General features: G+C 33.7%; 2 protein-coding genes across 2 annotated transcripts; one reads left to right on the top strand and one right to left on the bottom strand.

Annotated features, from left to right (window-relative positions):
- The first annotated feature begins 2,931 nt into the window (after positions 1-2,931).
- Positions 2,932-3,431, top strand: LOC146905593 (uncharacterized). Its single transcript, XM_085722378.1, has one exon. The coding sequence runs from the start codon at positions 3,041-3,043 to the stop codon at positions 3,383-3,385; it is 345 nt and encodes a 114-aa protein (XP_085578504.1). The 5' UTR covers positions 2,932-3,040; the 3' UTR covers positions 3,386-3,431.
- An 826-nt stretch (positions 3,432-4,257) lies between these two features.
- On the bottom strand, positions 4,258-5,895 carry LOC146905592 (F-box/FBD/LRR-repeat protein At4g26340-like). The gene is made up of 3 exons (XM_085722377.1): positions 5,034-5,895; positions 4,763-4,915; positions 4,258-4,668 (listed from the first exon to the last, which is right to left on the bottom strand). Exons 1-3 carry the CDS (start codon positions 5,673-5,675, stop codon positions 4,390-4,392), a joined length of 1,074 nt encoding a protein of 357 aa, XP_085578503.1. The 5' UTR covers positions 5,676-5,895; the 3' UTR covers positions 4,258-4,389.
- Positions 5,896-13,139: the final 7,244 nt, after the last annotated feature.

Below are 13,139 nucleotides of genomic sequence, written 5' to 3'. Positions count from 1 at the left end.
ACACCCATACTAAACGTACCTAGGAAGTTTAGCATGCGCGTTATCTTTAGTACTGGATACATTAAAATTTACAACATAAATTTGCATACGAATTATTATTTATACAACAATTCGTGTTCGTACAATCAAATTACAAACATCTCATCCATACATAGAAAATGCATCCTTGAAAATCCATAACATCATGCGGAGGGACGAACACGCACTTAATGAAATATCCATCCGGCTTCAAGCTTGCATGACATCCTGCTTATCTGAAACAAATAAGGATTGGGATGAGACATAATGTCTCAGTGAGTTCCACCTAATCCTAGGCTATAGGTAACCTCAGGGGAAACCTATGGTCACCACGTGTCTACAATACAACCTGCCGCTTGATTATACGTGTGTGGGGACTTGCTTTCCTAGATGGTCGTCAATACTAGACCCGTCATAGGTACTTCTTAACTTGTTATAGGCTTCTCTTCTCATACGTGTCAAGGCGGTCAAGGGGAAACTAATACCGGAATGCCAAGATACGCTCTACGTATCGAGGCCTAAGCATAACATATTCATGACACGACTCTAAACCAGACGAAAAGGGGAAACCTAAGATCGTCACCGACATATCTTTCTTACTTGCTTCTATTTACCTGAATACGTTGTATTTAACAACATATCATAACTTATCACACAATGTGATTCTTGCTATCTTACTAATTCTTGACGATCTACGCCAAGGCTCTATGAAATAACATATACATGCTCAATAAATATGCATAGTCTGATTCATTGATATGTTAGCGTTTAACAAACATACATTATCTAAGTTCATTTTACGGATTAATCCCGAGATGAGTAACCCCAGAAGTTAATCCCTTACTACCGGCGAAAAACCTAGCTAAGGCACACCGGACTCCTTCAGTGACGTGCGGCTCCCTTACGGCTTAATCGTTCCCTTGAATCCATCCTTGGAAGGATTACAAGAGACACGACACTTACTCTTACTTGATGGTCTTGACCATATATGATTATTGTCTTAAAACTTACTTAAACTTTCTTGTGATTATGATATCTAATCGTATCACAACTTTAACAAAGTCTTGGTCTTATGCATACACGAAAATTAAACTTAAACATGCTATCTCTTTTACCTCGGATCTTTAAACGATCCCACAAGAGGTAAACTATATGCTTGCTTAACTTACTTTGTGAATAGATATCTAATCATTCACGTCTTAGCATAACTTGATTCTATGCTTAACTATCTAGTTCTCGACAAACTATGCCGAGGCTCTATAATCTTTCCCTTGCTTAATGAATAACTTGCTACCCCATTTCGTATCGTATCATGTCATTCTCTCGTGTACCAAGCATTACTAAACATGTTAAATACTTGCTTCATTCTTGAGAAAGCCTCTTTAAAATGATCATCATCATATGGGACCTTGGTTTGAGGGGTTTACTTTCATAAAAGACTGCACGAGAAAATCCGGCACCAAAACATCAAATCTGCCTGAAACGAGTAAACAGGGCAGATTGCACTGTTTACTCGCGAGGCGAGTAAAACATTGATTCTGTGCTGTTTACTTGCCATGGCGAGTACTAGCTCGCTGTGGCGAGTTGTGACAGTCCAGAACTTGTAAAAATGGTATTTTAAGCCCAAAAACCTCAAACCAAGTGTCTCTAAGTATATTGGAACATATTTGATCATAGGATACTTGTAAAACACTCATATAGCAAGTTTTAGCATGTTTAGAAAGCATGGCAAGAAAAGGGGCAACTAATCTTATGCATAAAACCCTAGAATTATCATATTATCCTCACAAGATATAAATATAATCCCAAAGGGTGGGTAACTATCTAGGAACTCACCTTAAATAATCATCAAGTTAACACTATTTCAAGCCTTGATTCCAAGCATGCCAAAACCCTAGCTTTTGATCACTTGCTTTCTTTGATCATAACATTCAATCTTGTTATTCTTTCTTGCAAACTAAGACACCTTGATCCTTGACCATGAAGAAACCATAACTTGGATCATCTTTCAACTTACCAAGAACCAAACCCTAACTCTTGCTTTCAAGTTGACCTCAAAGCTTCCACTCAATCCATAGTTGTTTCTTGCTTACTAAGTTGCTAGCATCCACGCTTGAATCATCTCATAAACAAACTTAGAAGAATTGATGTTATGGAGAGGAAGAGATGGAATGAGTTTCAAGAGAAGTGAAGGAGAGATTCAACAAAGCCAATCTTACACATACATAGGATAACATGAGAGGACATGGGATAAAATCTTATCATGGAAGAAGAAGGAATTTTAGAAGGATTGGTGGAGAGGAGAAGAGAGAATGGCATGGGAGAAGAGAAGAGCGATGGAGGAGAAATCTTGCCAACCTAGAGAGAGAAAGGATAAGGAAGAATGAGATATTTTGGGCCAAATCCAAATAAATATCTCTTTCACATGCAATTACCAAATTGCCCTTGTCTTAAGCGTGTTAAATCCGACACTGATACTTTATCCGTATTAAGCCGACATCTCATGATAAATATTTCCGTCAAACTTTCTTTCCAAAAATATTAATCCTCTAGCACGATCGACTGGTAATATTCTGATACTGACAGGCGGAATATTACAGGTATAAATGAGAAAACCATTTAATATTCCAAAATACGATTAATCATAGAAAACAATTATGATGTATTATGCTTTTAAAAATATAATGGTGTATATATAGTGCCCCCACTATTCAAAATTTCAGGATCCGTCCGTGTTGGAGAGATAAAAAACATGACTGGTAGGGCTTAGGCCCCGTTTAACCACACAAAAAAAGAGAGCATGATTGAAAAAGCTAAGTTATAGAATAATAATTTGAACAAATTAACTATATTCAACAATTTCCCTAACTTCTCTCACAATCGTAACCTTATAAAACGGCATTCCCCACTCAAACCAATTCACCACATTCATTGTTGTTAGTATTTTCTCTAATATTGTTTCATTAGAGAAATACTAACAACACAAACACACAACAACAACACAATAACAACAATAACAACAATGGCTTCTAAGGTATTCGCTCTCGCGCTCATCTTTGTTGCCGTTGTTGGCGTGGCTATGGCCGCTGAAGCCCCAGCTTCATCACCAAAGTCATCAGCAAATGAATCAACAAAGGCATCAGCACCAGTTGCAGAAGCAGAATCCCCAAAAACCTCAGAGGCTCCTCCCACCTTTTCTGATTCACCTCCTGCCCAATCCCCAGTGGCTGTTGAGGTTGTCCCTCCTGTTTCCGGCCCTGCTTCCGGCGGTATGTCCGTGCTTGATAAAACTAAACCTAGCGGTGCTTCTTCTTTGAAAGTCTCCGCTGTTGCTGTTGTCGCCGCAGCTGGCTTCTTTGCCTTTTAAATTGTTTGTAATGAGCTTTTGAGGAAATAAATGTGTTGTTGTAAAATTGGTGCACCTTGTGCTATGTTGTGTTTGTGAAATGTGCATGATCATAATCATATGATACACATCAAGAAATTTATAATATTCAATATGATTATAATATCAAAAGTTGTAGATTATTTACTGTTCCATTCATTGAAAAGTTAAAAATAATTCAAAGAGACTAAAGGTGATGATCGTCCTTAAATCAAAACCAAATGCTCTTTTTTTAATTAAAAAAATAATAATACACGTATAAAAGTGAATCAATTGGTCTGAAATGGATTAAAAAAAGCAATATGTATCCAGTTTTGAATAACTTCATTTGGTTGAGGTTGACATACATATTTGCTTGTAACAGATATTTCAAACTCTTTCATAGAACTTCACTTTCTGTTCCTTGCCGATATCTCTAGAAATTGATGAAAAAAAATTCAATAGAATATTCAAACCGACAAAATCTACATAGTTCTATTCGATTCAATTTTAATCAATTTTTTTAAAAAACAAACCAAACTAAATTGATGATATACGTTTTGGTTTGGTTTAGGTGATTGGATCATCTAAAAATATAATTAAAAAAATTAATCAGATTCAGAATTTCTTTTAGAGGAAAATCAGATTCGGATTCTCTAGTGTTTGTTTGTGTTTGTTGCAATTTCTTACATAGTTTTCAATTCTTTGTTGCTGCAATTGTCAATCTTACAAGATTCAATCTAATGGGAACACATTTGCATTGTACCAGTAAAAGCTCGTTACACACAGAAGTATTTTTAAAAAGTTAACAAAACAAGAAAGGTCTAATATCAAAATAATGAAACAAATGCAGAGTGAAAAACATTTCACAAAGGTTTGGAAGGAGATAGAGTCAAAATATCTAACATAAAGGACGTAATGATACATAGTTCATGTATTTCAAAACATCCAATGCTATTATGGTAGGAAGTAGAAACTAAAATAAATTAAACATGCCCTAACCTTAATCAATCAAATGAAATTTTACATGTAGTTGAGCCCCTTGGACACAAAGATAACTTGATTATCATTTGGTGCTTTATATTTATATCCACAGGAGAGGCATTGATCGTCATGATCTGCAATACTTTTGCATTCTTCAAAATATACTTTGCAAACTGAAAGTCACAGTTCCTGCCTTTATAACCTATAAGGGAGCATGTTTTAAGTTGAGATGAAAGACATTCTGGAACAATCGGTGTATCCATCCAATCGACATCTTCAGTTCCATTTCCATCGCTAGAACCCTGTCAACATCAAACAATTTTCTTAGAACAAGAAATCAAAATTATTAAGGTAGAATTAAATAAATTATCATCATTTAGCATCGACAAACAAGACCTCGTGAATGGTAAGATTCTGAAGCTTAGGACAATGTTGGAGCACTTTTGTTAACCACTTCCACTTCTCAGGCCAATTATGTATCAATTCAAATACAATCTTCATGTGGGTCAAATTAAGCAATGTGGGAATTCGGTACTTTTGTCGGAAGTACTGCATAAGTTACAAAAACAAACATTAGAAATCAGCAAAATTTGTTTTAAAACTTTGTTAGAAAGCCATTGATAGAAACTTCGCATTATGAACATTAGTTCATAATATTTGCACTGACCACTTTGAATAACATCGAATACATTCCCGTGTTAGAATAATCAAGCAATAAATCTTTTGTTTCCAAATCCTCTAAAATTGGACACCCTTTGAGAAGCCTAAGAAAACAATCACAATCTATACCAAAAGAGATTGTATCCAGATGAAGAGTTCTGAGTAAGGGAAAATTGAAATCGGATTCGGAAGTATAATTTATGTCTAACTCCTTCAACTTAAGAGAAGTGAGCTTACTGCAACTGAACACACAAAGCGGTAAATTAAAGCTATGTTCGAGAGGGGGCATTTCAAGGTCAAGATTCTGAATTCCACGTTGGGCAACAGCATGAATAAATCTCTTGACATCATGCGGGTTAAAGCCAGAAGAGTTACCACATTTGAGGCGGAACGACTGGATGGTCTGCAGCGTGATGTTTCTCAAGGCAATGACTGAGTAGACAAAATGTCTAAAAGTGGCGAATTCTGTAAAGTTTTGGTCATTGAAGTCAAGAGTGAGGACGGAGAGCCACAATGGGTTCCATCTCTTGGAAAGGATGCTAGTGGCAGCAGATTCTTTGGTAGGGAGAAAAGAGAGGATGTGGCAGATAACTGAGTCCGGGAAATTGCTGATTCTGTCGACAGTAGGAATCGACCGCTGCGAAGACATTTTAACTGAGAATCAGAATGACAGTCAAAGCTAGGGCACAATCAATATACCCCTACAACATGAAAGACTGGGCAGATTCTAGAGAGAGTTTGAGAGATGAATCAGATCGTTGGAAGAAAGAGGGTTTGAGCGTGAGGAAGATGAGAGGAAGGGTTTGTGGGGTGGAACATGTGAGCGTGACAGATATATGAGGGGATTAGGGTTTGTGTATTTGATAGGGAACCGGATCCCTTCCAACTCTTAATCCAACGAGTGAGAATTACAAAGAGAAAATTAATTAAAAAACGCACTATTGAAGAGAGAAAAAGCAAAACGTGGGTAACATCATCGATGCAAAATATTAGTAGGAATTTATTTGTTGTTACAACTTACGGTGACTGTTTCAACTTCCAACTAGCTTTTCAATTGCACAATCTCCATTATCCAGCATAGTTTTAAAAACCGACTCGGTCATCAACTCGGTAAGGGTACTGGGTTAGTGAGTCATTGGTCGAACCACTTAATCATTGAACCATATTACTGAATCGGATGACTCGATTATATAACTTGGTCTTTATAAAAAAAAAAAATTATGTTAAATAGGATTAAATCGGGTGGCTCAACATTTTTTTAAAAGATTACACTTATAAAATGTCAAAAATAATTGAACTCCAAGTTTCTAAATAAATAAAACATTTTTTAGTGAATATAAAACACCTATATTTGATGAAAATGACATTATTTACCAATAAATTTTGTTTAATATATATTAATAAAATATGTATATTACTAATTATATATCCTTTCAAAAAAATATATAATCCTTTCAAAATAAAAACAAAAATATACAATAACAATAATAATAATAATAATAATAATAATAATAATAATAATAATAATAATAATAATAATAATAATAATAATAATAATAATAATAATAATAATAATAACAACAACAACAATAATACTTATATGATGGGTGCGTTTAGCAAATAACGCTAATTAGTTAGCAAAAGACTAAACTAGTTATTGGGCTTACGGAAGCCCAATAATGCCTTCTGACTTGCAGAGCACACTAGGAGTTCTATAAATAGAACCCTCGTGCTGAAGTCTTGGTTACAGGTTTAGAAACACTAATTCTCCCAAACCTCTTCTGGCTAGTGAATCGATTCAGACAGTAAGAGGACAAGCCAGATGAACTATGATGATTGATATGATTCAGACACAATTTGAATCGATTCAAAATAAGTCCAGGATGAAGATTGAAACGATTCATATTTCATTGAATCGATTCAATATAAGTCAGAAAGTTTTCATGATACTATTCAGGAAAATATGACTCGATTCAAAAGTGAATCGATTCATAATATAATAAAACGATTATCCCCAAGTCAGAGACTTTGAGTGATACGATTCAAGTATAAAAGAATTGATTCAAACATCAGAAACTTCAATTTTGACACCAGAAATGAGATTTACTTGGGCCATAAGCTAACTAGAACACAAGGAATCAAACATTGCTAAGATACATAGATTACTTGGGTGCTTTAACAAAATCTAAGCTAAACTAATAAAGGAACAACATGCTAAATAACAAACCACTAATTATTAAAGACATCATCAAAATAACCTAAGACTGCATCATCAAAACAACCTATGTCGAGGCAGGCTTCATCCATTAGTTTGTCTTGGAATGACCACTTAGCGATTTTTCATTTTGTTTAGCCGGTTTGACTTTGTGGTACATATGTGCGACTTTTCTTGATTTCGACTCTATGCACATCTTGTGCTGGGATGGTAACTATTTACGTTAGTTCATTTCGCTTCAAGAGAATAAATATTTAGTATAATAGTGAATGTTAGGCTTTATTAAAAGAAACAATGAGTGAGAGGATCAGTGAGCGAGTGGTGAATTTGACTGTGTTTGAAAGAAAAGAAGGTTTATTTGTTTGTTAAAAAAGAAAAAGAAAGAAAGAGTTAATTTGATTGCGTTTTAGAATGAATGCGTGAGTGGTGAATGAGAGTAGTCACTTTATACTTTGATTATTATCTCATGTCACTCTTTAGTTTAGTTTTGGTTTTCTATCTTTTTCCTGTTCCTTCTTTTTCCTGGGCACATTGACTTCGGTTATTTTTCCTTTTTTATCTACTTGTAGCTTATTAAAAAAAAACATAAATAGGTTCCCGAATATAGTGTGATATTTGAAGCTGTCATGTGTTGATTTAGAAAAACTTTACCATACACTAGGTATTTAACCCGTGCGTTGCACGAGTTTCATTAAAATGTGCTTAAATGGGTTTTTTTTTCCATGCGTGTGAAAGCTTTTGGAAAAACTTGATCTGGGAGGTACAAAATACTCCTTCCGTTTCAAAATGAGTGTCGCTTTAGCCAACTGCACACAAATTAAGGAATGGAATAAAGTACTCAAATGTCATAGCAATTTTACCAAATTATCCTAATCAACTATTGGTTTGTTTTTCATTAAAGAAAAAAATAATCCTTTGGAAGTTTGTGTAACATAGTATTAATTGAAGGGTACAATTGAAAAAAAAAAAGTTATTATTGCATTGGAAACTGAAAGCGACATTCATTTTGAAACAATTTTTTTTGGCTGAAACGACACTCATTTTGAAACGGAGGGAGTATGTGTTAAACTTTCTTGTCTTGTAACCCCAAAAAAAACTGTTCTTTTTTATGGAAAGACACTTAAATGGATCAAAACACAATTTCCCGAATTCTCCATACAATCGAATGCTTAAAATAAAATTTTGTTGTCTCACAAATGAGCGTAAAATAAGCAAAACATAAATGCAAATATATGATATCAACATCTCCTGTTATATAACTGTTCACGTATGTAAACATAAGTTAAATTACAACAGGCGAGCTGCTTAGTGAAATGTCCTAGGTGGAATTCCAAGAGCACTCTGAATAAGACTTAGATGTAAAATACAGTGTTTGAGATCATCGATTCCTCTCCCTCCTGCTCTCTAGTTGACTCCTTTTATAGGTCTCACTTTACTGACCTAGTGGGCCTTTCTTTGGATGTCCAGGCCCATTAATCTTGAGGTCCATATGGCTCATCTGTACTAGGCACGTGGAGTTGATTAAGATTCCTCGCAGTGCTCGTCCGAACAAAGCACGTGGAGTCAAGGGTACACAACTCACGTCATTTGTCCGTGCAGGACGTGTGGCACGTTATGAGATGCTCTTAAGAGGAGGACCACAATGTTACTCAGACAACGACGTGAGAGAGAGCTAGTGATGTTGACGGTGGTGATCACATGACTTAGACAATCAAACTGAGCTAAGCATGTGGAGCTCATGTGACCTGAACGATCAAGCTGAGCTAAGCAGGTGGAGCTCACGTTACCTGAACGATCAAGCTGAGCTAAGAAGGTGGAGCTCACGTGACCTGAACGATCAAGCTGAGCAGTACATGTTGAACAATCAATGTATATAAGAGTCCACGTGGTATGGTCCTCCATACCAGTCCACAATCCACCAATCGTCAAGCATGTTAAGACGTAGACATTTGTTCCATAAGAATCCATGCGGTATGGTCCTCCATACCAGTCCACAGTCTTTCAAGCGTCAAGCCTGTTAAGGCGTAGACGTTTATTCTATAAGAATCCATGTGGTATGGTCCTCCATACCAGTCCAATAACAATGAAGGAAAGAAAAATGTCATGTGTAAGGAGTATTTGATGAAATTAATCAAAAGAATAAATAGTTCTTCAATCAAATAAAATTCATAAATAAGAATTATCCAATCATAAGTTAGGTACATGCTATATGCTAAAAGTATGAAAACAATTTACTTGAATAACCCTTTCTCAAAAATTAAAAAATTGAATAACCTCTAAGCCTAGTTTCATCAATATCCTTCTTATATTACCATTACAACAATCACATCTTTTTTTTTTGGTTACAATTACAACAATCACATCTCATGAGTAACAACTTCAATAATTTATTTCTCATTTTGTTTCTTGTTTCCTTTGATTAATTGCCTCGAACATAAATTATTTAGCAATTCACAATGAAACTTTAAGGTCCTACATGTCATTTAAAATAAGGAAAATGTTAGCCAGTGCCCCCGGAGCACTGGTTAAGGAAACAAATATAGTAGCTTTTGTATTGGAAATTGTGTAATCAATTTCTTAAAAGTAAAAAAAGTGTTACTTTTAAATCAAATTTTCCTTTTTTGGATTCCTTAACCAGTGCCCCGGAGGCACCGGTTAACAAGACCCTTAAAATAAATAAGAGCTGGTATGTGTATATGACAAATTAGAGATGAATATGTTGTTATTTTGACACACACATGAAAACATGGCTCCAAATGCTTGCATTTTTTTTACATTTAAGTGAATATTTCTTTATAATTATGGTAAATTTCTATACGTTTTTAAAGATCCAAATATTTCAAAAACTCGAATATATTAATCATAAAAAAACTTGAATATATTAGTACTATTACAAATTAGTCACAAATATGTAAAAACTTTCACAAATCATAGACAAAAGGTTCAAACAATCATATTCCAATTTTCTTTCGAAGAGGAGATATCAAGAATGGAATCGCATTTGGGTTTCATTTGATTGTAAAGAGCAATAATGAAAAATTATATAAAAATAAACAAACAACTATATCATATCAAGGCGAATGAAAATCAGTCCAATATTCTAACAACTCTCACTAATCATAGGCGAATGATTCAAGAATGATACTCCAATTTTCCTTCGAAGGTGAGATATCGGTAACGAAATCACATTTGGGTGTCATTTGACTGTATAGAGAAACAAATATCAAAAGATATAAAAATATAAATTAAAATTAATTAAACAACTACGTAGATGTTATACAGCTACAAAATACTCAAAACCTAGATGCTACAAACCTACAACACAGCACGAACGAGGCAATTATAAGGCGAGCAAAATTGCAGAATCACTTAAACATAAACGAGTTCGAATGGATTTTGCATATTTTAAGATTCTACTCAGAATTCAGATTGGTAAAGCAGAGCAAAATCATAGGATTTTAGGATTCTGACCAAGATTTTGACAACAATGAATGTTATGGTACAGTGTGTCAAGTGCAAAACTAAATTCTTACATGTTTACTCTATAGTCATGCATGCATTGCAGACCTATGTTGGAGAGATAAAAAAACATGATTGGCAGGGCATGATTGACAAAGCTCAATTATAGTATGAAATATAAGCCTGCTCCAATAATTTGAACAAATTAACTATAGGAAATTCTACGGTGCAGTCGCCTAAATGACTTTTTCAAAAAAGTCAAACCTTTTAAATCAGTTTGTATAAAAACCGGCTTAGAAAGTCTAAAAAAAAAAATATATGAATGGACTTGTAAATCCATTTGGAAAAATAATACCTCAACCATTTATATTACGGCCAAATCACCAAAATATTTATTTATCAAAAAATCATATAAAATGGTGTAGAGATACAACCTTTTATTTCTCAATAATTGACTATGATTATTTGTTAGTCATAAACTTTGAAAGTTTAGCAAATGAAATCGAAGAAAGAATAAAAAAACCTAGTCAATGGCTAATAAAGAACACAACATTCTTTCAACTAGAGTTGAAGCTCTGCTTGACGAAACCAAAAAATTAAATGAGAAATTTGAAAGATAAATTTCTTATCTTGAAACTTTACCTCAAATTTTTAAGCAAAATAATTTATTCATAAAAGATTATGAACAAGGATTAGAAAGACCCCATGAAACTTGGGTAAACATGGAAAAGGATTTTCCATGTTATAACAAAAATGAGAATAAAAAATATCCTCATATGTATCATTCCTTTAATCCTCAGTTAAACAATATAACTGATATGATTAATTACCTGATAAAAAATTGTTGTTGTAAACAACATCATTCTCATCAACTTAGAGAGGGGGAGAAGAATAAAGAAAAAATCGAATTTTCCCAAACATCCTTATTTACTCACTATAAAAAATGAGTATAGAAGAAAATATAGAATATCAACTCGAAAAATTAGACCAACTTATGGCTACTTTTGACATAAGTGAAAAAGATTCCATTAAGGAAGAACCTAAACTTAAAGAATTAGATAATTATGTCTATGATTTTAGTTATGATGATGAATTTAAAGATGATGGAAATTTAGTCAAAATAGAAGATTTAGAAATAGGCGAAAGCTCAGGAACAAAAAGAGGACCCTCTTATAATTGGAATACAGATTTTCATAGAGAATTTACTAAAGTTAAATATCAAAAGGTTCCAATGAGCTATGTTCCTAAGCATAGTATAAATGATGGAAGTGGATATCTAAATATTGATTGTGTTGATAATATGGTTCAAACCATAAGAAATTGGTATAATAGAAATACCATTTTAATACATACAATTAGACAATGATATAAGAAATCTGACTCCAAAGCAAATTTTTCATTATCTTTTGTGTAGAACAGAAGGTAATGCATATAAATTTCTGGCTGAAAAAACTGATGCAGAAATAAATGCAGAAAATAATATGGAAATGATTAACAAAGTTTTTGAATGGCTTTTAGAAGAATTTAAGGGATGGCAAGATACAGTTGATTCTAATACCGCCTTTAATTCTGAAAAAATATGGAGAATTATGAATTTATCCATATGTAATCCTTGTTACATAGAAAATTATATTTGTGAATTTTCACAATTATATTATGATATAAATAAAGATATTAGAGAAGGACAACAGGTTGTTGAACTATTTTACCAAAAATTACCTATGGTAATGTCTCAAACAATTCAGACAGAATTTAAAAATGCAGTTTCTTCAGGAAAAATTAAAGATACTTTAGGAGCTAGGATTTCTATTCTTAGAAATTGGATGCAAGAACAGTGCCTAAAGAAACAATCAAAACGAGAAGCACGAATAGGTTTGTGCTGTGATAGACTTCAAGAAAGAGCGTATGGATGTGAAAAAACTAGGAGAAAAAGAAAATATCCTAGAAGAAAGAAATTTAAAAAAAATTTCTATGATAAAAAGAAGCATAGGAAGAAAAAATTCTATAGAAGAAGAAGAGATTACCCTAGAAAGAATAAAACATGTCCTAAAGGGAAAAAATCTTGTACATGTTGGCTATGTCATGAAACAGGACATTATGCTAGTGAATGTCCAAAGAAGGTTCCTAAAGAAAAGAAACAAGTTCTAAACATGATCTACAAATAGGTTATGAACCAGTAGAATCAGATTCGGATTCTGATTGGGAACAACAAAGTTTCTATGAACTCTGCACAGACTCAGAAGATGAGAAAGACCAAGATCTTGAGTAAAGGTAACCCAAGTGCTACCTTTATCAAAGTAAAACTTCGTAAGAAAGAAATTTTAGCCTATTTAGATACAGGCGCAACATTATGTTTCGGAAAACGAAGCATAGCAAGAAATTGGGAAGAATTAGAAAAACCCAAAGAAATAATTGTTGCAGATAAATCAAAACACCAAA

This window comes from Medicago sativa, chromosome 7 (assembly GCF_051527215.1).
Source record: "Medicago sativa cultivar Bolivia chromosome 7, Bolivia_mono, whole genome shotgun sequence".
Lineage (NCBI taxonomy): Eukaryota > Viridiplantae > Streptophyta > Magnoliopsida > Fabales > Fabaceae > Medicago > Medicago sativa.
The sequence above is the reverse complement of the archived record's forward strand: the minus strand, read 5'-3'. Positions and strand labels throughout refer to the sequence as shown.

Excerpts from the sequence above, each read along its gene's own strand:
- LOC146905593 (XM_085722378.1), top strand. The coding sequence starts at position 3,041 with ATGGCTTCTAAGGTATTCGCTCTCGCGCTCATCTTTGTTGCCGTTGTT.
- LOC146905592 (XM_085722377.1), bottom strand. The coding sequence starts at position 5,675 with ATGTCTTCGCAGCGGTCGATTCCTACTGTCGACAGAATCAGCAATTTC. Across the intron at positions 4,916-5,033 it reads ATTCGATGTTATTCAAAGTG|TACTTCCGACAAAAGTACCG; the intron begins GTCAGTGCAAAT and ends TAACTTATGCAG. Across the intron at positions 4,669-4,762 it reads AGAATCTTACCATTCACGAG|GGTTCTAGCGATGGAAATGG; the intron begins GTCTTGTTTGTC and ends TGATGTTGACAG.